The 19797-nt window shown below is 37.4% G+C and overlaps 1 protein-coding gene and 1 long non-coding RNA gene across 5 annotated transcripts in view; one reads left to right on the top strand and one right to left on the bottom strand.

The window, feature by feature from the left end:
- The window catches only part of DENND1B (DENN domain containing 1B), a 160794-nt gene that overhangs the window by 77154 nt on the left and 63843 nt on the right, over positions 1-19797 (top strand). For 3 of the 4 annotated variants that reach the window (XM_065072352.1, XM_065072348.1, XM_065072351.1), the window contains 5 exons: positions 316-385; positions 2070-2150; positions 4851-4910; positions 6747-6800; positions 8928-9038. In XM_065072352.1, coding sequence (XP_064928424.1) covers positions 316-385; positions 2070-2150; positions 4851-4910; positions 6747-6800; positions 8928-9038 — 376 coding nt within the window. The remainder of the gene's footprint in view (positions 1-315; positions 386-2069; positions 2151-4850; positions 4911-6746; positions 6801-8927; positions 9039-19797) is intronic. The other variant, XM_065072349.1, reaches the window with a different exon arrangement.
- LOC110362374 (uncharacterized) lies at positions 7748-10764 on the bottom strand. The gene is made up of 3 exons (XR_002419704.2): positions 10608-10764; positions 10297-10388; positions 7748-7981 (listed from the first exon to the last, which is right to left on the bottom strand). It is a non-coding gene; the product is annotated as an uncharacterized LOC110362374 (long non-coding RNA).

The following is a 19797-nucleotide window of genomic DNA, read 5'->3' as shown; positions in this document are numbered from 1 at the left end:
AAGACAATGGGAATGTGATTTGGCAATGTTTAAAATTATTTTTGGTGCCTTTAAAATAATGAAAAGTAAAAATATTATGAGGTAATCTACACTTAGTGGAACTTCAAGCAGGTGTCCATCATAGAGAAATGTAACTTTTACTACTATTTATCAGTGATGTGCCATTAAATTTATGGGAAGTAGTTTTATATGCATTTTATGTGTAGAAATATTATAAAAAATGTGCAAGTCAGATTAATTATACAAGTATTTTACAAGCAGTTTGAAAAAAAAAAAAATGGGTATTTTATTTAAATGCTTTTTCTCCTATTTTAGTTACCTGCCATGGTTTGAGGTATACTACAAGCTCCTAAATACCCTGGCAGATTATTTGGCTAAAGAACAGGTAATATTAGATATTCTATTTCTTTGTATAAAATATTTTCCATGAAATAATAGTCACCATTTGAAGTGCTATAAAGTGATTCTATGCTGTTTAAAATTTTAGTAGAGTTTAGAAGGAAGGTCTTGCACTCATCATATAGAAAATAAAAAAATTTTAACGTAGAGCTGCCGCTGTCACTTGAATCCCACATTAATCTTAAAAAGCTGGTGAGACTATACCTTTATAAAGTGTCAGTCTTAGCATAAACAAGTTCTGGGTGAAGTGTGAGCAAAGTGTCATATCACTGGAGATCTGTATGACGTATTGATTGTAAACTGTAGATCTCTGGAACTATCTGATTATCAGTTGCAAACACCTTTTTTCAGAACTGTGTAAAATATGATGTACTGTTTCACCCTTCATATTAACCAAAAACTACCTCTTGTAATTCTGTCATCTCAACTAGCAAGACAAAATTAGTTGCAGCATTTGGTGAAGAATCATGATAGTTTAGTTTGCATATTCATGAGCAATTAGGCAGATTCCATGATTATGCAGGAAAGGAAATACTGGCATCTGTCTTTACTGAGAACATTAAAGCTATACCTTTCTGCTTTAACTATATTAGTGTACTAGATTGTAATTAAAAAAAAGCATCAATAGGCAGCCATATGCTGTAGATGGGAAAAGCTGACATTTCAAGAATATATGAACTATAGAATAAGCAATTATTGTGCATTATAGTAAATGGACTACAGAAAATGATGATATTTTATGTAGGAAAGTGTGGTGTTAGCTGTGTTTAAATAAAGTGCAGAATACATTTAAGTCTTATAAATGGTGTAATGAGACTTTGCTTTTGGCCGTGGTTTCACTGTCGTAACAAAACCTGTTGTTAAGGTTGTGTTTGACAGAAGGAGCAGTGATTGTCTGCTTGGTTTCCTGGTCACTGGTTCTGGCTTTGCAGTGTTACTGCAACCAGGTGAACTTCTTGGGTTATAAGTTTGCTGTCCTGTATGCTGAGCACGCGGTTTTGGTGGCTCAGTGAGGCAGACCCAAAGTCCTGTTAACATGAGATCCAGTCTCATCACTATTCTCGCAGGGAGGGGCAGAACCCATAAGAAGTGTTTAAAAGCTGGACCTGGCTTGTCGCTGATATTTTTGGTTTTACTTTGATAACAAAAAGAATTTAGTCTCCGTGAACAAAAACCTTAAATTGAATGAAAACCCTAAACCAAACAAAAAAATCCACCTGCATCTATTTTTCAAGTGAATGTCTTTTTTAGAGATCAAGGTGGGAGATCCTAGTTAAACCTGATGAATAATTTTAAAAGTATATGATATAGCTATGTAGCTGCATATTTAGTAAAACTGGGAATAGACAAATATTATGGCTAGCAGGTTAAGGAAGATGACTTCCAAGAGGCACAGAGCAGCTACACATGTTAGTGCTACTTTCAGTTGCAAATAATGTGATTCATTTAAAGAGTACATGTAAGAAACTGACTTAACTTGCAGATAAAATAGTTTTCTGAAATGTAAAGTTGGCCTGCATTTTATACTTAATATTTAAATACTTCACTGAGAATTGCAATTATCTTTCTCATTAAATGTATGTTTATCAGTATATAATTTGATGTGTAGCAAATGGTAATTATTCAGTTTTTATACAATGACTAACCAACTTTAAAAATATTCCCTATAGGAAAATGACTCAAATGATTTGTTAAAATCGTTGTATAGCCATCCTGTGCCAAAGGCGAACGCTTTAGTCAGTTTAAGTGTGGTAAGTATTCTCTCTGTATTACTCCTATTACTGACTATGAAATAGTAGGTATGGTTGAAACAAAACAAACAAAAAAAGCCTTTTTAAGAAATAAACTTATGTGGCTTCCCATCATAAAGTGGCTTTGACAATCTTTTTTCTTTTCTCTGTGGAGCAGAGTTTTTCTCTGTCCCATGTTGTTCTTGTAAAGTTATAAAGAAGCAGAAATTTGAATTTTGCTCTGTGGATGAGAAAGTAAGCTACAGTGGGATCTGGCAGTGCTAGAACTACTTTTTTTGTGCTTCCAGCTGTTTCATGTAGATAATTTTGGTTTCTCCTGCTGTGAATCGGGAGATGCTAACTCTGTTTTATTGCCTCATATGTCTGAGTAGGTAGACTTGCAGGACTGGACAAAAATCTGTGTGAGCTGGCTTCTTTCCCATCATCCTTCCCCTTCTTCCTGCTTTTGCTTGATCATGCGGGAGCGCTGTAGGGGAGATGGCAGAAGTGTGCTGTGTGATGTGAAACTTTCTGCACGTGTAGGTGGAAGGACATGTCTGTGCCCCCCTTGCTTTTGTGCACGGACACTTGGTGATGAGGGACTGGGCTTTGATCGTGTGGCAATTGCCACAGAATGTCAAAGTGAGCCTGTCACTGTTAGAGTTCCCAAAGCTTTTAACAAAAATAGCACATAGGCACATATTTAAATAAATTTGTAGAACCTGTATGAAATGTAAAGCTGATGCAGAGCCTCTGCTGTGTCTGTGACTGTGTTCACAGCATCTTTACGATTGCTGCACGCATAAGTAACTCTGTGCAGGTAATTGTTTCTTGATTGAACTATCACAGTTTGCAGGTAACAGGAAGAAGCTATTTTATAAAGGCTTCTCTTCCACACATACTGAAAGATCATTACATTATTTATCTTGGCCTTATTTGTGTCATTTGCTATTGCTTTTAACTCATTTATTTTAGAATCGAGCCTAATACTTTGAGCTAACTTTGCACAGACTCTAGAAAAGCATCTGTCCCTCCTAGGAAGATGTACAGAAATAGAGTGTCTGCCCCTTCCCTTCCAGTAGTTCCTTGACTTTTCTGTTAATAACAATGCTGTCTTTATTTTAGTTTGTCATATTTCAGATGCCTTGTTATGCCTTTTCCAGTAGTCTATAGAGCCCTAATATTTTCTCCCTTGAACATTACTAATCCACTGTATGTGGAAGTCCTTCCAGTCTTGTGTGTTGTTTTTTACAAGAAAAAATACACAGGTTTTTGAAGCTGCAGTCCGAATTGTTTCTGTTGCTAAGTTGTGGGGTTTTTTCTATTGACAGTGTAATATTTTCAATTTATTTTTCATTTCATAGTACCCTTGCAAGAATACTTCTGTATCTCAAATAATATTTTTACCTCATTAATTGTGGTATTATAAGCAATTCTAATTTGGCAAACCTAAAGCACTCTATAAAGTCCTTTCAGAATGCTACTGTTTTTCAGTGGGACATGAAGGAGTTTTAAAGATCTTTTTCCCTTTATTTCTTGCAAAAAGTTGCTGCCTGTTGCTATCAGTGTTGCTGTTCATCTTGTGTAGAGCTCACCTACCTCAAAATGAATGTTGTGATGAACCTGGAAAAGGATGTTGTGGCGAATACAGCTGGCAACACTGGGGTGACACCTTGCTTGCAATGAAGTTGATGCTTGCTTGTTATATTTCAATATTATTTTACTTTTGATTTTTTTTTCTCAGTTGTCTCTTGTTCGCAGTAGCTTGTTACATTGAACAGTTTTGTAATCTTTTTAGCTGGACAGTGATTATCTAAACACAAGCCTCTTGCCAAATGGTGGGCTGCAGGTGCAGTTGAGCAAATATTGGGGTTCAAAGGGGGCAGAGCAGGAAGGAATAGCTTTGCCTGAACCCAGATACTTGTTGGACATGTAGGCATCTCTGTTTTTGTAGTGCTCGGTGCTGCAGGGAGATGTTTATGGCCCCTTTCAGCTCTGACTTCGTCTCCCCAGCCTCTTATATTGATGTCTGTTTCTTGCTCCTTGTATACTGTTAGTGGGCTGGACTGGAACCATTGATGATAATAGACTTAAAAAGAAGTTAGAGTCTGACAAGTAATTGTAAAAATCACAGCATGAGGTGGCTTTTCATTGTGCCAGGATGAGTCTAGTTCAAATTGCATGATGCAGAATTAAAAAGATCCCTTTCTCTGTTTACTCAGGTATGCAGTGTAAGGCTCACAGATGTTGAAACAGGGGGCAGACCACAATGGTATTTAGGATCTCATGTATATAATGCAGAAATTCTGCCCAGTATCTGGATACTTGGTGTTTTCCAGTAATCCTTGGTCAGGAGGACACCAAAATGCCTTGGTCCAGTTATGGACCAAGTTCTACTCTCATCTGTTGGTCCAAGTAACAAATATTCTGCCACTCAAATTTATGAGCAGTGATAATTTACTCTATGAAACCCGAGCTTAAATATAATTTGGGTCACTTGTATTTCACCATTGGAAGGCTAATAAAAGTGTTGGGTTTTTTTTTTTTGGAAAAGTTAGCTAAGTCAAGTCTGAGTTCAAATGGGCAAGGAATACAAATACTAAAACACATTTTCAGCCAATATTTTAAGTATGGAATATTACAAGCATTAAAGTCAGCTGTGGCCTTTTTCTTGGAAAACTAAAAAGTCAATTGTTCAATCTTTCTCTCATCTTGCATAAGAACCAAGAGATGATTTTTACAAGTGAACAAGTTTTGAAAAAACAGCCTTGTCTTGTATCGGTGAGTTTAAAAGGCACCTGACTATCTACAGCCTATCATAATTAAAGAAATAATTACTTGCTATAGAGTATCTCTTTTGATTTCAGGCTTATTTATACCTCTCCTTTGGGAAATTTTGCTGTTGTCTTTAGCTTAAAAGAGCAGTCTAACATTAATGTACCTATTCTCTTTAAATCGATGTAACTTCAGAGCTATGCGTGTGTGCGTCATGATCCTGTCCTAAAAACCGCAACCAAAATCAAAATCTTAAATTGATGAACAAAATCTACATTGTTCTAGTGTCCCTTTTTAGAGAAAACTTTTATACAGTACAGCATCTATTAATTTAGTATCTCTTCCAAGGTCATACATCTTCCTAAGGGACTTCACAAAGATGTGCAAGGACTCTACACCACCTTTTTTTTGCTGCTTTATGACTCTTAATGACTGCAGTAATGGGCCTTTGCTTCTCATAGTTCTGACTTACTTTTCTGTTTAATGAGTGAAATATTATTACTTTGTTAATTATAAATAATTACTTCTCTAAGTTATTAACTTCATTACTCAGAAATCTTTTGAAAAATATTCTGTGACCCTATTAAGTATAGGAAATAATTTTCTGTTCTCACTGTACTTCTGAAGAATGTGGGCATTCCATTAATCTGAATATTTTCCTGTTCTTGACTAGAGAAAAAAATCTTAGCTTTTTTTTGTCTGTTGATGCAAAACAATAACCTGGGATATTTATTGTGCAAGTGCTGTGAAGTTTATAGGATGCCTTTTTTGAGCCATTTTTTTTATCTTAAAGTTTTAACTATTGCCAAATGACCTAATTTGTTGGGAAAACTTTCTATGAAATGTCTCAAGCTGGTTTAATAAGTCTCCTAAACAGAGTTAATTGTGTTTTTTGCTCGAACACAAGACACATTTAATGTCTTATAGACTTTCTTTATATTTTGGTATATCTTTTTCAAGTTTGATGTGGAAACAAACTGTGTCTTTGTGCTGTTAATTATAATTTTAAAATACACAGTAAAAATAAAGTCTACAAAAAAGTCAAAATTCCATTACAAACAAAAGCTGAAAAAAATCCATAATTGTCACTTATACTTAGTATGCACTTAAGGTTTTTTGTCCTTCAAGATTTACACTAATATGCCAAAATGCCTTAAATCTACTGAGTTAAATCCATGTCTGATAACTACTAAAAGCACTGGATTAATGAGAATAATTTAAATTACATCTGTTTTTAGTTTATTGCATTTTATATTTACATCCTAAATGGCCTCAAACGAAGATGCATAAAATTGCTAATGTATTTCATCAATGACTGTGGAATTTCAAGCTATCAGACCTTGCATTTCTCTTAGCACAGTTTTGATTCCAAGATGTTTGGAAAGAAAAGAGCATATATATCAAGTAATAATATTTCTATTCTAATTATTTTTCTCATGTAAATACTTTTCCCTTTTCCATTCTAAATTTACATTTTGTACTTCAACTTTTTTTTTTTTTTTGGTTGCAATTTTTAAGTCAATGCTTCATTTAATCAATGCTGCTCTCAGGCTCATGACGATTAAAGCTGGCTTCATTTCAGTGTTATTTCAAAACTGCAGCCCAGTGTTTTGTTCCCTTGGTTTGTGCGCTGTGCTGAACTGAGCTTGTCATTTCATGTCGTGATCTGCTTAATTCTTTGTCTAGTAGTGGTAAGAATGCTGTTGGAAAAATGGCTATTTGCTTAAACAAATATGGGGTTGCAAATCCTAAATGCTGGTTTTTTGGTTGTGTTTTTTTTTTTTTAAGATTTTTTTTGTTTTGGTGTTCATAAATTATTAATTATTTTTCCCCATTGATTAGCACTCATATTTCATTACTCCTGATATAACTGGATTGCCAACAATCCCTGAAAGTGTAAGTATGCAGTTTCTTTTTTAAATATTTAGAAGTATCAACCTCTTCTGTGGGTAGGACTAAACTCTGCTTTTATCAATAGGAGACATTCTTTTTTCCCAGAGTGTTTTCAGAATATGATTGATGTCTATTATTAAAACCTTTAGCTAGTAGTTATTGTTGCATTCGTCATTAACCCTTTATAAAGCATTAATGGGGCATTTTTAATCACTGCTATATCTACCCTTTGTTCATAGTTGCTTGGCTTGTTTGCATTCATTGCAATGATACATGCAAAATATGTTCTGCTTCCGCACGTTGTGTTATTTGAATACCTGCCCTTTAGACGCTGCATTGCTAAGCTGCAAATACAGCTATCAAGATGATACAGTTGGCTTTTTGTGTAAGAAGGCAGTAACTTTCCAGATGTAATGCAGAAATAACTGTGACTGTCTCCCAAAGATATATTGGTCTGTTCAAAATTGCAAACTCTTTTTACCACAGCTTTTGCAACACAGAATCAGCAGACCACTGTCACTACAGTGTTAGAGGGTGTGCTAGATAAATTGGACTCAAATTATCATGGTGCATCTGCCTCTCATCACTAGTTAAAAGTAGCACTTGAAAGACCGGTTTCTTTCTAAATGGAGTGTTTGTAGCCTTAAAGCTCTTGTTTTTATCTCTTCCAAAATTTTGCGCAGCACAGACCAAGAATAACTCTATACTCTGTGCCTTCAAATTAATAATGCATTTCTGAATTTATATGAAACTGGATCATCCGTTGGATCTTTGTTTATCTTTTCAATATATTTTTTAATTTAATATTGCAACCTATCCAAAAAGGAGGTCAACACTTTTTGTCATCATCTGGGCTTTAACTGAAGTTACTTTTTCATGTAGTAGAGTCTGTGAGGAGACCACCCAGCAGCTGGTGAGCACCAGCTCTGCCCCGCGCTCCTGGGCTGTGGGGAGGCCCCAGCTGGCGGCCGTGTCCTGGCCCCCATGTCCTGGCCCTCGGGGAGGTCACCCTGCTCCGAAGCCTCTGCCGCTTGTCTCTCCCTCGCTGTTTTCTCCGGGGTTCACTACCTTGCACCCGTGTGTTGGCCCCATCCAGTACGGGCTGACAGTTCTCAGATTGTTGTCCTAGGGTTGGGGCACATAACTGGTAGGCCTCCTGCATTCACCTTCAGTAATTTGTTGTTCTGAGGAGAGATGAGTGAGAATTCTGGTTGCAGATACAATAATGAAGGTGTGAAATTAAATGTTTTGTATATTGTGGGATGTATCAGTATATTTTCATATGTACACTCCCAACGTTTACAAAAATTTGCTGTTTTCCTAGATGTTTTGCTGGTAGCTGTTCTAGCTTGTTCAGAACTTGTACATCCCTGGCACTGTGCCTTGCAGAAATACTGTTAAATTCAGCTGGAATACAGAGATTTCTCCCTCCACTCCCTTTTTATTCCCCCCCCACCGCCACTTCTGTGTTATCCAAACTATGAATAAGAGGTGCTGGTGACTTGGCTTTTTGTTAAACTCTGCAGGGGAGCTGGCATTGGGTTCTCCTTGGGGGCAAAAGGGGTGGCCACAGGAAGGACCCAGCACCTTCTGCTGGAGCTGCTGGCCCTGTCATGTCCTGGTACAGGCAGCTCAAGAAAAAGCTTGGTGTTTTTCAATGAACTGTTTTGCTGTACTGAAAGTAGAATAAAATGTGTTGGCTGTGGGAGAGCCTGGCAAAATAGCACAGTTTTATTATTGTAGCTACGACACAACAGTTATTGTAATGGTGGAAGTTCTGTTCCTGGGTTGTAAGTAGTGGTTACCTTAATAGCATACGGTGCTATTCACACCAAACTTCATATTTTTTCAAACTTGGAAATAAAAGGGCACATCTATATTCACAAGCATAATCAAATGAACAAAATATCAATAACTTGCACCAAAGTTAGTTTTTCATTAGCTTTAAAACCCAGTCAATTATTCTTGAAGCGTACAAATCTTAATGTAAAGGGATTTTTTTTTCATTGTTTTGGGTTGTTTTTTTCCCCCAACCTACTAATTGGAAAAAACATTTTGTGAGTAATGTATAATATGTTCCACTGAGCTACTGCTGTTGCAATATTGTTAACATCTCATTTATTTGAACAGAGAAACCTCACTGAATATTTTGTTGCTGTGGATGTGAACAACATGCTGCAACTTTATGCCAGTATGTTGCATGAGAGACGAATCATTATTACCTCTAGCAAACTAAGCACTGTAAGTACTTCACACATCTCTTTTTAAGTAGAATATATTGGACATTTCACAAAATGACCTGCAGACCTTTGTAGTTTTAGATATGTTCCGTGTGTACTTATAAGACAATATCTACATACTTTTTTGATATATGGTTTTAGTCTGGCTCTCGAAGTACAAAAGTCTGATTTATATAAGACCTACTCAGATACATTAAGTCAGGTTAATTATTTTTCTTATCAGGAGATGAGAGTTCTTTAACTCTCCTGAGTTCATTTCTGTGCCTTCTAATCTAAAAAGAATTCTTAAGGGCTATTATAAGATCTTTATTGTTCACTTGTCACTTATTCCATTGGAGCTACTTGAAAGAAATCAAGGGTCCGTAATAATAGCTGCTATCCTAACCTGGTAATAGGTAGTTTCATCTTTGTTAGAGTGGTTTGGGAGTGCATACTGTAATAGCTCTGATTTGGAGCAGCTCTTCAGACTGATAATAACGTACAACTCAAAATAGCTTTTTTTTTTTTAAAAAAAAATAATGTTAAAGGTTTTAGGCTACTGCCCACATTAAAATGTCTGGGTTTTGGTTTTTTGTTTTTTCTTATGCCTCTTTAGACTCCTTAATAAAAGAATGTTGTATTTAATTTTGAAAGTATACCTAAATATTTAGATGTTATTTTGTTTTACTCTTTGCAGAATATTATGGGTTTTTAAAATATTCTGTTTTGAAAATATTCCCAAAATTAGGTTTTCATTAGTACAAGATTGTCATTTAAAATCAACTTTCATATTAGAGTATATTTGTTTTGCAGAATCTTTAGCCTATTAAGCACATCGAAAATACCTTTATTTTTTTTTTTTCGACAGTACTGCATAAAACATTTTGTTAATTATGCTTTCTATGGTGGAAAAAAACTTTAATGTTCCTTGTTAATTGTACTACCCAATAAATGAATAGTGATTTTCAACACATAGGTGCAAGGTTGGATATAGCATTAAAAATTAAGGTTCTCAAAGGCTTGCAGGTGCTGACTTCCAATACATATGTGTGCATGTAAGGAGTGAAAATTTTTGGATTATGAAGAGTGGATAAAATACATTTAAATGCTTTAGAGTCGAAAGTAAATTGAAGATCCAGAAGATTCAGAATCACCATAAAAGGCTGACAGGTTTTACAGGTCTAGGTGGTAATAGCAATTTTTTTTAAACACCACAGTGTTGGGTCTCTGGATCTGCAATTACCATCACAGTTAGGGGAATGCACAACAACAGCACTTACCAGTGGTTTGCAGATTTTGGAGCTAAATAAATCCATGGTGATTGGAAAGAAATAGAAACATGGGGTCACAGAAGCAGAGGCCACATCAGTAACTGCAAACCAGAAAAGAAGTAGTGAATGATTATGAGCAGTCTTCTAATTGCTAGTCTATGGTATATTTTTTAACCACCAAAGATGTTACTTTGTCTAAGGAAATCTGCATATTCTGTGGCATTTTTCTTATCCCTCCCTCCCACATGGCAATGGCTAGGGGAAGAATCTGGCATTACATCACAGTAATAAGATCACCCAGATGGAAAAAGAGAATTTACAGGTGTTAAGGAATACACCGTAAAACCCCTCAACATCCAGTGATGCCCCAGTCAAAACTCTTTTGCTGCTCCAGTAGAGAGGAGACAGGAATCATGATGGCAGCTCTGTGCCTGTGGAAGTTTCATTCTGCAGGTGGGCACGTGTCTGTCTGCTTAATGTGGTTTAGAATTGGAACCTTGGTTTACATTGTTATCCTCTTAAGACTTGTGTTTGTTAGGCTGAGCATCTCAGCTGATCTCTGTTGCTATGATATGACAAGAGGAGGTATCAGAACTGGATCGTGCTCATCTAGACCACGTTATTTCTGTGTTCAGATTCCAAGCTTTTTGGAAGTCATTACAGAACAACAGAACAACAGCTTTAACTTTGTTCAAAATTCAGCTGTTTATTCCAAACCTTTTCATGAAGTAATAATAATCTTGATGGTGTCCTCACTTGAAAATCATTAATATCACTCTCCTGGACAAGGACAGATAGTGATAACTGAAATCTGTAGTGACATTTGGATGTCCAGAAGAATGTCCCCAAGCTGTGAATGTAAATAGTAGATTCCTGGTCAAGGCCAAAAGAGATAGCACATCACTTTCACTTTCTTCTGGTTATTTTTTCAGTCTGCTGGCATTACTGAAGCCATAGCTAAATGAAATTACTGCCACATCATGTTGGATCCACTTTTGATATAGGACCGGATTAATTTGCACTCACACAAGTGAGTTCTGATCAAACAGAAAAATAGAGTTGGCTTATCAGGAACTTCAGAGAGAACCGCTACCTGCTAAACTCTTTCATAAACATAACAGGACTGATGCGAGTCTTGCTTCTTTACAGAGCAATGTGTAATAGTTAAACAAATAAAACACTTCTCAGTATCTCCTGTAAGAATTTAATTGAATCACTAGCAGTGATTAGATATGGCCTTGCCATAACATTTTTCTTCTTTAAAATGTTGGATTGCTTGAGATAATACAAATAAGAAAATTGAGTGTATTTGAACATTAGCTTGTGTTTGCTTTGTGCTGGATTACTGTTGTGTACACAACACAGCAGACTGGGACTTTGTGTTGCAAAGGTCACAATCTCATATTCTTAAATTACAGCTTGATACTTGAGAAGATTATTTGTGTTAGTACTATCAAGTACAACTTTCTGTTAAGGGAGTTGTGCCTTATCTTTGGGGTTAACCGAATATCAAGTGTTTATGTCAGTTCATGAAGACTGGCTTGTGATGTCACCTCCGAGTTATCAGCTCTGTTTCGGTTCACTATCTCAGGGCAGTGACTGATAACAAAAAGGCATAATTCAAGACCTTGCTCACTTTCTCCTTGCCCTTCCTGTGGGGGGCTAGGAGTGGAAGGCTACGCTAACTTATGTACAGAAATTCTTTGTCTAGCATTTCTGTGCTATAAATTTCATGCTTTCATTATGCTCAAGTAAAGGATCAGTCCTGGTATGGAAAAAGGGGGCATGGTGCTGTATTTAAAAAAGAAGGTTTATTTTGGCAGGAAAAGGAGAAAGAGAAAAGAAGGTTGACTGTTTTAAGCTGTTGATAGAGATTTTTAATTAAAAAGACCGAAACAAACAAACAAAAAAAAAAAAAAAAACCAAAAAACAAACAACAAAAACCAGTCAAACAAAACCCCTCAAACAAACAAACAAAACCCAAACAAAATAAAAGAAGATAAGTACCATTTTATCCTGATGGTGTTTTTCAGTTGTAAACTTATATTCTGTTTCAGCCAAGGAGCCTTTGTATTATACACATCTTGTGATTTTTGCATTTGTTAAATATTCTTTGCATCTTTCTTCAAATTGATTTTCCATGGTTTTACCCCCTTTAAAAACTCCTTTGGTGGAGATCTTCATCTACTTGCCCTACCAGTAACCACCAAGATGTAAGTGGAAACTTCCCACTGCTCCTTTCTGTCTTAGCTTCTGGGTCATTATTTGCCCTAACTGTTGATTCTTTTATTAGCTTGACTTTCCAACCGCTTTAATAATGTGATTATCACAAGCCTCACAGCTTGCTTCAGGCTTAGTGTTAGAGTGAGATGGATTCAACTAGCCTGAGGATTACGCTCTGTAAGATCTGTTTTTAGCAAAAATTACCATTTCTGGCTTTTGAACAGTAAACTATGAAAGAGAAACAAATTATATGGCTTTGGATTAAATGAAAGACTGAATGAAACAAAGGAATTGATCTATTCCCAGGGTTGGCTGTTAGTTGTTTCACTTAGCTGTAAAAGGAAGACCTTTTCTAAATGTCATGCTGTATGTTCTTGCACGGCACTGTTTTCTCACACGTCACTGCATCTGCATGTATTCTTATTAGTTGTATGGGGCTGTACAAGTTTCAGTACAAATAATTTTTTTAATTCAGTCTTTCTATAAATTATTAAAGTTCTGGGGATGGCTTTTCTGGGAAGCCTGAGCTGCAGCATTGATTTTATGCATGCTGGAGGCAGGCCCTAGATGTTTCGGCCCCAAGTGCACCTGCTGTGGTAGTCTACCAGAACATCATACCACACTCTCATGTATTCAAAGCAAAGGAATAAATCATGATTTTACAACAGTGCATCAGTTGACTTATTGCTGTTTTGTGACCGGAGGTAGGAAGGATTGCTGTTTAAAGCCATGTCATCGGTTCTCAAGTCACTCAGGCATGAAAGCTTGTCATATGCCTCTGTAATTGTACCTCACCAGTCTTCCCCTAACTAGTCAGCTGGGGCTGCGCGTTTTGTCTCCAACACCCGGCTGGCCAGTGTCTGACAGGAGCTTTCTCATCATCCTGTCAGTAATATGGTAACTAGAGTGTATCGTCTGCGGCCTGCGCTGGAGGGGGAAAAGATGCTACACCTTAAAGCAAATGTCTCAACGTTATCTCCATTTTGACCAGTACATGTTTCGGATAATACAAGTGTGATGTGTTTGAGAGCACTGTGGTTACAAAGTCTTGCTTTGTGCTGGCTGGAGTTTTCTTTGGTGATCTCTATAAAAACAAACGTATATGTCAATAAAAGATACAGGTTTGTGGTGGTGGGGTTTTTTTTTGTTGTTTTTTTTTTTTTTTTTTTTTTTTTTTTTTGTGTGTGTGGTGAAGGAGCACTGAGTATAAATTTGTGGAATCACTTTTACTGTTTCTTATATGCAAACAGAGCTTTCTGCAATTGCCCTCAGTCACCACAGTGAGTTGGACTGAGCTTTGTGTTCCTTGTCTCATTAGTCTTGTTCAGGTACAGTCACACTGTCCATGGTCACTTGGGCACTGGGAAGACACAGAAGCTACTTGGAGAATGTAATACCAGCCACTAAAGAAAGGAAAAATGCCCGTTTCTCGAAACACATTGTCTTTGTGAATCGCTTTACTCCTCCTGCATCTGACCCTAAATCTGAGATTCTTGAGTTTATTCCAAAACTCCTGTGTCCCCAGGCAGTATTATCATCAACTGAATCAGAAAACAACTGTGCTGGTTGTCTGTTTCTCTCACTTCACTTAAGCCTCTGCAGTTTACTTGTTGGAGATTCATGGATATGGTTAAAACAACTGCCAACCAGCGCTTTGTGGCTCGGCAACGTCGCTGGGATGTGTGTGGTTTTGGAGCAGGGCGCACATTAATGTGGAGCCTGGAAAGGCAGAAAGTTCCTCTGCTGTATTTTTATGTTTCTCAGTTCAAAGCTAGCTATTTACAGAGTGACTTCTCTGGTGCAGACTAAGGATCCTAGACAGTGGAGCAATTGGCTCCACACAGACCATCCGTGTTGGAGCAAATAGTGGCATTGTGAGTTGTTATACAGCTTAGTGACATCCTCACATTGCCTTATGCTGGGGTGATGCTCCTAGTTCTGATTAAACCAACTATAGTATCTAATTTGTTTTAATTGTGCACTGCAACGTATGACAAATATTTCACTGATACTCACTGAACTCTAAACATAATTAGAACTCATTTTGGAATGTTAGGTCAATTAGACCATTTGGTCTGGCAGTAGGTGAGGAGTGATGTTTGATAATTTGATTACTTCAGGTGTAAGCAGCCTTAAGATAAAGTGGGCAGAGGTGCATCCTGTGAGTGCAGCTGCAGTCCCATTTTGACACACATAGGGAATGTATTTCCGGCAATGAAGCTGCAGGATGTCAGCATGGAATCCAAATATGCTTAGGATATACAACCAGACCTGGAAAGCTCTCCCAGTCTTAAAGTTTAGAACAGTTTTCGCATTGCCATAGCATAATATTAGGAGAAATAATTGTGAAGAAAACGTAGAAAAAAGAATTGAAATATGTGGTGAGCAAATGATTAAAATACTTTTTGTTTAATGATGGGGAAAGAAACAATACAAAGTTGCAGATTGCTAATGTGCTATCTATGTAAAACATGAAGAACTGTATCACTTGGTTTTATTAAAAAACAAAAAGATCACAACCCCTAAACAAACAAAAACCCCGCACTTTAAGTGTATAGACAGAAAGACAGATCTACATATTCTTTTCAAAATTAAATTTTTCACTTGTTAACACTTTGAGAAAAAAAAAACTACTCTAAGATTAAGCAGAAGTTGCTTCCTTTTCCAATTTACATACTCTTTCACAAATTAGTAAGAACTGCCGGAACAAAATGCTGGGTAGAGCCAGTACAGGTGCTGCTGTGGGGTCATGCAGTGTAAGAGAAGCCTCTGAGTACTGAGTCCTTTGTGGTTGGGCTGTATGACAGCTGGGAGGCTCCATATTCTGTTGACCAGAACTGGCTCACCCTCTGCTGAAGTGATTGGTGGTTGTGTGGAGCGTAAGATGTGAAGATGAATTACTGGTGTGTAGTACCAGCTCTGTTCTGCTGTGCCATTATGGCAAGATTTCTCCTTTTTCATGGTCACTGCTGCTTTATCACTTTCTTTTTCCTAAATTCTCCAATGATGATGAGTTGAATTATAACATAGTCAGTGGTTATCTCTGCTCTTGCTCGCAGTAAATAAGTTGTCTGTCAGCTATTCACAAGGAAGCTGTTCCCTGCTGCTTCTTAATTAGTGTATAGCAGAAGACCGTACCATGGAGTTACTCTGTGGGAGGAAATGTTAATAAAAATTATTTTCCTGGAAACTCTCCTTTCAGAAGTGAGAAACATTTACCGAAGTCCCTTGTTTTATGGGAGGGTAGCTCTTCATCCATGCAGACAGGTCATAAAATAAAGGTGGGAGGAAAGGGGGAGTCAAGAGGATGGTCAGAAAAATGGACCAAAAAAATATATGTTTTTGTTTTTCTGTGTTTTTGTGACAAAGAAAGAAATAATGCAGTTAGGAAGTAGATGAATGTCAAAATGCAATTTATCAAGAATGTACTGAGATGAAAGGAAAATATATGAAGAAACTGAAATTATTGAACAAGTGGTATCAAGAAGCATAATTAGTTTATTATAGAATAGATAAGTATCAGAAGAGACCCATTAGTTAACGTAATCTATAACATGCTGGGGATAAAAGCTGACAACTAACTTGCAGAAGCTTCTTCTTCAGCCTATGAAAAATACTAAAATCCTTTGTGGGATGAAGTAGTTGAGTAACATGGCTCTTTATATGCCACCCATGCTTACTTTGTTACGTAGATGCTTCTGATTATCTATAAAATTATGTATGGGTCCTTAGTCTAGGCACAGTATGCCAGTGGTATTGCTCATTGAGCACTCACCTGTCTACTACCACTTCAATTTTATTTTCTGCTCAGCTTCCATTATTGGGAAACATGTCACTCCTAGAGCCATAGGCAAGGAACAAACCGTGTCTGCAGTCTCTTCTTTTCCCTTCCAAACTAATGCACAGGAATGATGCCATAATGCTGCTCTGAGAATCAAGAATTGCAGGAAAAGAATGAATTTGATTGTACATGAAGTGCTGTCAAATTCATGAATAACACTTCTCTTCCCTTTTCTTCCCCCAGAAATAAGGATAAAAGGAAGTGAATAATTCTAAAAAAGACCCAAACCAAACCCAGTAGACAAAAAATCTTTTTAAGATTACTTTTTTTTTTGTTTGTTTTCCACATTTAATTTTTGCAATGGAAAAGGTTAACATATTTGTCTGTGGACTGGAAATAATTTCCCTTCCCCTGTCTCCCTTCTGTGAGAGAGCTGGGGGTCTCGTTTTGCCAACAGGAGGAAAATGCATTATGGCTCATTTAAGATCCTCCCTCTTCTTCTTTTTAAAGATTATAGGCATGGCAGATGGGAAGCGATTAGCCAGGAGCTAAATTAAAGAAATGTGTAAGTGGCTTTAAGTGGCTTTGGATATCATGGCTTGGACCATGTATTCTGTTCTCCTTGGTGCTTATTTTCTTTCTTGTCAGTGACTTACGACTTCTCACCAATGCCAGCAGAATGGACTAAGCTTATAATGTAGTCTGACTGTTTATTCTTAAGGGCTGGGAAGGGATTACGTGCTGTTATGAACTGGAGAAAGCAAGGGCTCCCTTCCCACTGCTGTGACCAAGCAATCTTTACCCACCCATTCAAGAACTGGATGGGAAGGTAGGGGTTGGCAACTGTGAGGTGTTTGTTATGGGGTTTGGGCCTGATCTCATTCCTAATCAAAAAAGATTTGGATATGGTTGCCTCTCTGATAAAGGTGGTGGTCTTAGGAGTTATAACACTGTAGAGGAGAGGCTTCCTTTCACCTCTACAACTGTTCCTGTTTCAGGAAGTGGATAGTGGTTTCTCAGTAATTCTCATGAACTGGGAGTACTGGGGTAACAGCAGCAAGAGGTGGTCCAGGCGGATGGTAGCTACTGGAATTGTGGTAAAACGTTGATCGGTCCCCTATGATTTATTGCTATAGGTATGAGTGAGTAGGTGAGATAACAAAACAGAATCTTTAGCATCTTTCAACATATGTGTGGTCAAGGCAGTGGGAGGGAAGCAGTTCTTTGGCCCAGTGGGGCTGCAAGGGAGGAGGGAGAGAGCACGCCAGTACCCATTCCTGGGCATGGTGTTGACAGAGATCGACAGTGTCTGAGGGTTTTTCAGGAAATGTTTTTGTCACAGTAGTTCTTTAGTTGCTTACAGTAGATTGTGAAAGGTTATACGGTACCACAGGTTAATTTTACTTTAGTATTTTGTCGAACTTCTGTTGCTGTTTTTTGCTTTCTGACAAGATTATGCTAATCAGCTTCCTTCTTTCTGGTTTGTTCATTGTGGTGTGTGCAGATCTCGCCACTGATGCTCTGCCGCTCTTTTTAACTTTGGTTATAGAAAAGGCTTTGAAAAAAATAATTTACATAGATAGAAAGTAACTGGCAGATAGTTTTGTGCAGGATGCAGAGTAATTATTTTCTTGCTACTCATTGAAATTATGTGAATAATAGTTATCAAATAAACATAATGTGTGAGCCTGCAGAAAATCTTTCAGATGCAGAAGTATGGCTCTAGACACGTCGCAGTTTTTAGCAAAAACTAAAATTAGGGAGGGAAAAAAAAAGGCAAAAGGGCCAGTGCCTTTGAAATCCAGAGTAAAAGGTGCATTGATAGAAGTGAGCGTTGAGGTAGCAGATACACACACCAGAACTGCTGCAGCCACGTGAGGGATGGGGAGGAGACGCGCTCCTCAAGTTCCCAGGAGCAGGTAAACCTGCTTTGATCAAGGCTTGAACTGAAACTTTTCCTGACTGTTCCTGTTTTGAACAGCAATCTTCCCAAGTGGCTGCTTATTGCCATAAGGTGGAAAGTAACTCATTGTTCTCTAGAATTTGTACATTGTTTCAGTCTTGCAGGAGTTTGCTAGTAATCAATTTACTGTCACCCAATAATGAATTTTGCTAACAAACTTTGTAACATGGTCTCCCAGTACTTGGAGCGTCTCTAGTATCACCAGGCATATAGTTCCAGTATTTCTTGTTTTTTTTTCAGGAGGCAAACGTGAAATTATTGTACCAGATTCACTAGAAAACTCTGCAGAAAACACCACATACTTTCCTTGCAGGACAATGAAAGTTTATATGGTGATGCTGGCTGCAGTGTCTTATCAGAAGAGATCAGAAACAGACTGAAACTCTCAGTTGTACTCAGTGATGTTAGTAAATTCCTTATTGACAGAATGGGACAAGAAGCTTCTTTTCATTTCCAAAGGAACTGCTAAGGATTTAAAATTAAATTTGGCTGTTTATTAGAGGGTTGAACGTTGAAGTTTTTTGCTAAAAGTTGTTTTTTAACTAGTTCAAGTCAATCGACTTGTGTTGTTTATGTAGTTTAAAACAACATTATTTAAACTAACTTTAGAACCGTGATTAGTTTTATTTTTGAAATAAAAGTTGTTTAAACTGGAAGGCATTTATTGAAATCGAAGAAAACAGTCTAAAAAAATCAAAAATACTGGAAGCAGAAATATCGAAAGTTCTGTTCAATATTGATAAATGGTTTCAACAGACAAAAACTTTATTATGGAAAGAAACACAACTCTGGTACACGTTTTCCAATGCAGTGGATTGTAGGAGGTTGTCTTAACTTCGTTTATTGCTTCAAAACATGTAATAAACTATCAAATTTGCAGTTAACTGGGTTCTGCAGCACTATTCTGCCATAATTTAAGATTTTTTTAGCAAACTGTAGAGTTAAGCAATGATGTATTTCTGTATTTACATAAAAAGGTAGCAAATTTTATTGGACAGATACTTTCATGTTATATGTACAAGCCTATCTGTAAGGGGGATCACAGTTCACGGTTGATATGATCTCCAGTTGTTGCTGGCAAAATAGGTAAAGTTGCCCACATCCTTGAAGATGACTTCAAGTAATTTAGGATAATGATTAGCTGACTTGAAAAGAGACTTTTCTGATCTGTGACATTTCTATTCTTACATTTTTTTTAAAAAGGTGGATCTTCTTAATTCCTTTTGGAATAGATAGCAATCAACAGGCAGGCCCCATATAAATGCCTCTTTCCCCAAATAGTGTAAGAACTCATTTTCTGCCAAGGATCTCACCACTTGGTCAAGCAACGGATGCTCATTTCTGCAGGCAGGAGGTTTTGCTGTGTCTCTGCCATCCCGTCTCCTCCGGCGCAGGGTTGGGCACCAGCCGGGTGCAGATGCAGACGCCCTCTGCATCCAGCTCTGCCTCTACAAACCTCTGGGCTCCAGGGCAGCCGTCGGGCTCTGCCCTGTCTGCAGGTGCTTTTCACATCTCTCGAGCTGTCAGGTTACTTAAGCCATGC

Source organism: Columba livia, chromosome 8 (assembly GCF_036013475.1).
Source record: "Columba livia isolate bColLiv1 breed racing homer chromosome 8, bColLiv1.pat.W.v2, whole genome shotgun sequence".
Classification (NCBI taxonomy): Eukaryota; Metazoa; Chordata; class Aves; order Columbiformes; family Columbidae; genus Columba; species Columba livia.
This window is presented reverse-complemented; position numbering and strand designations above follow the sequence as displayed.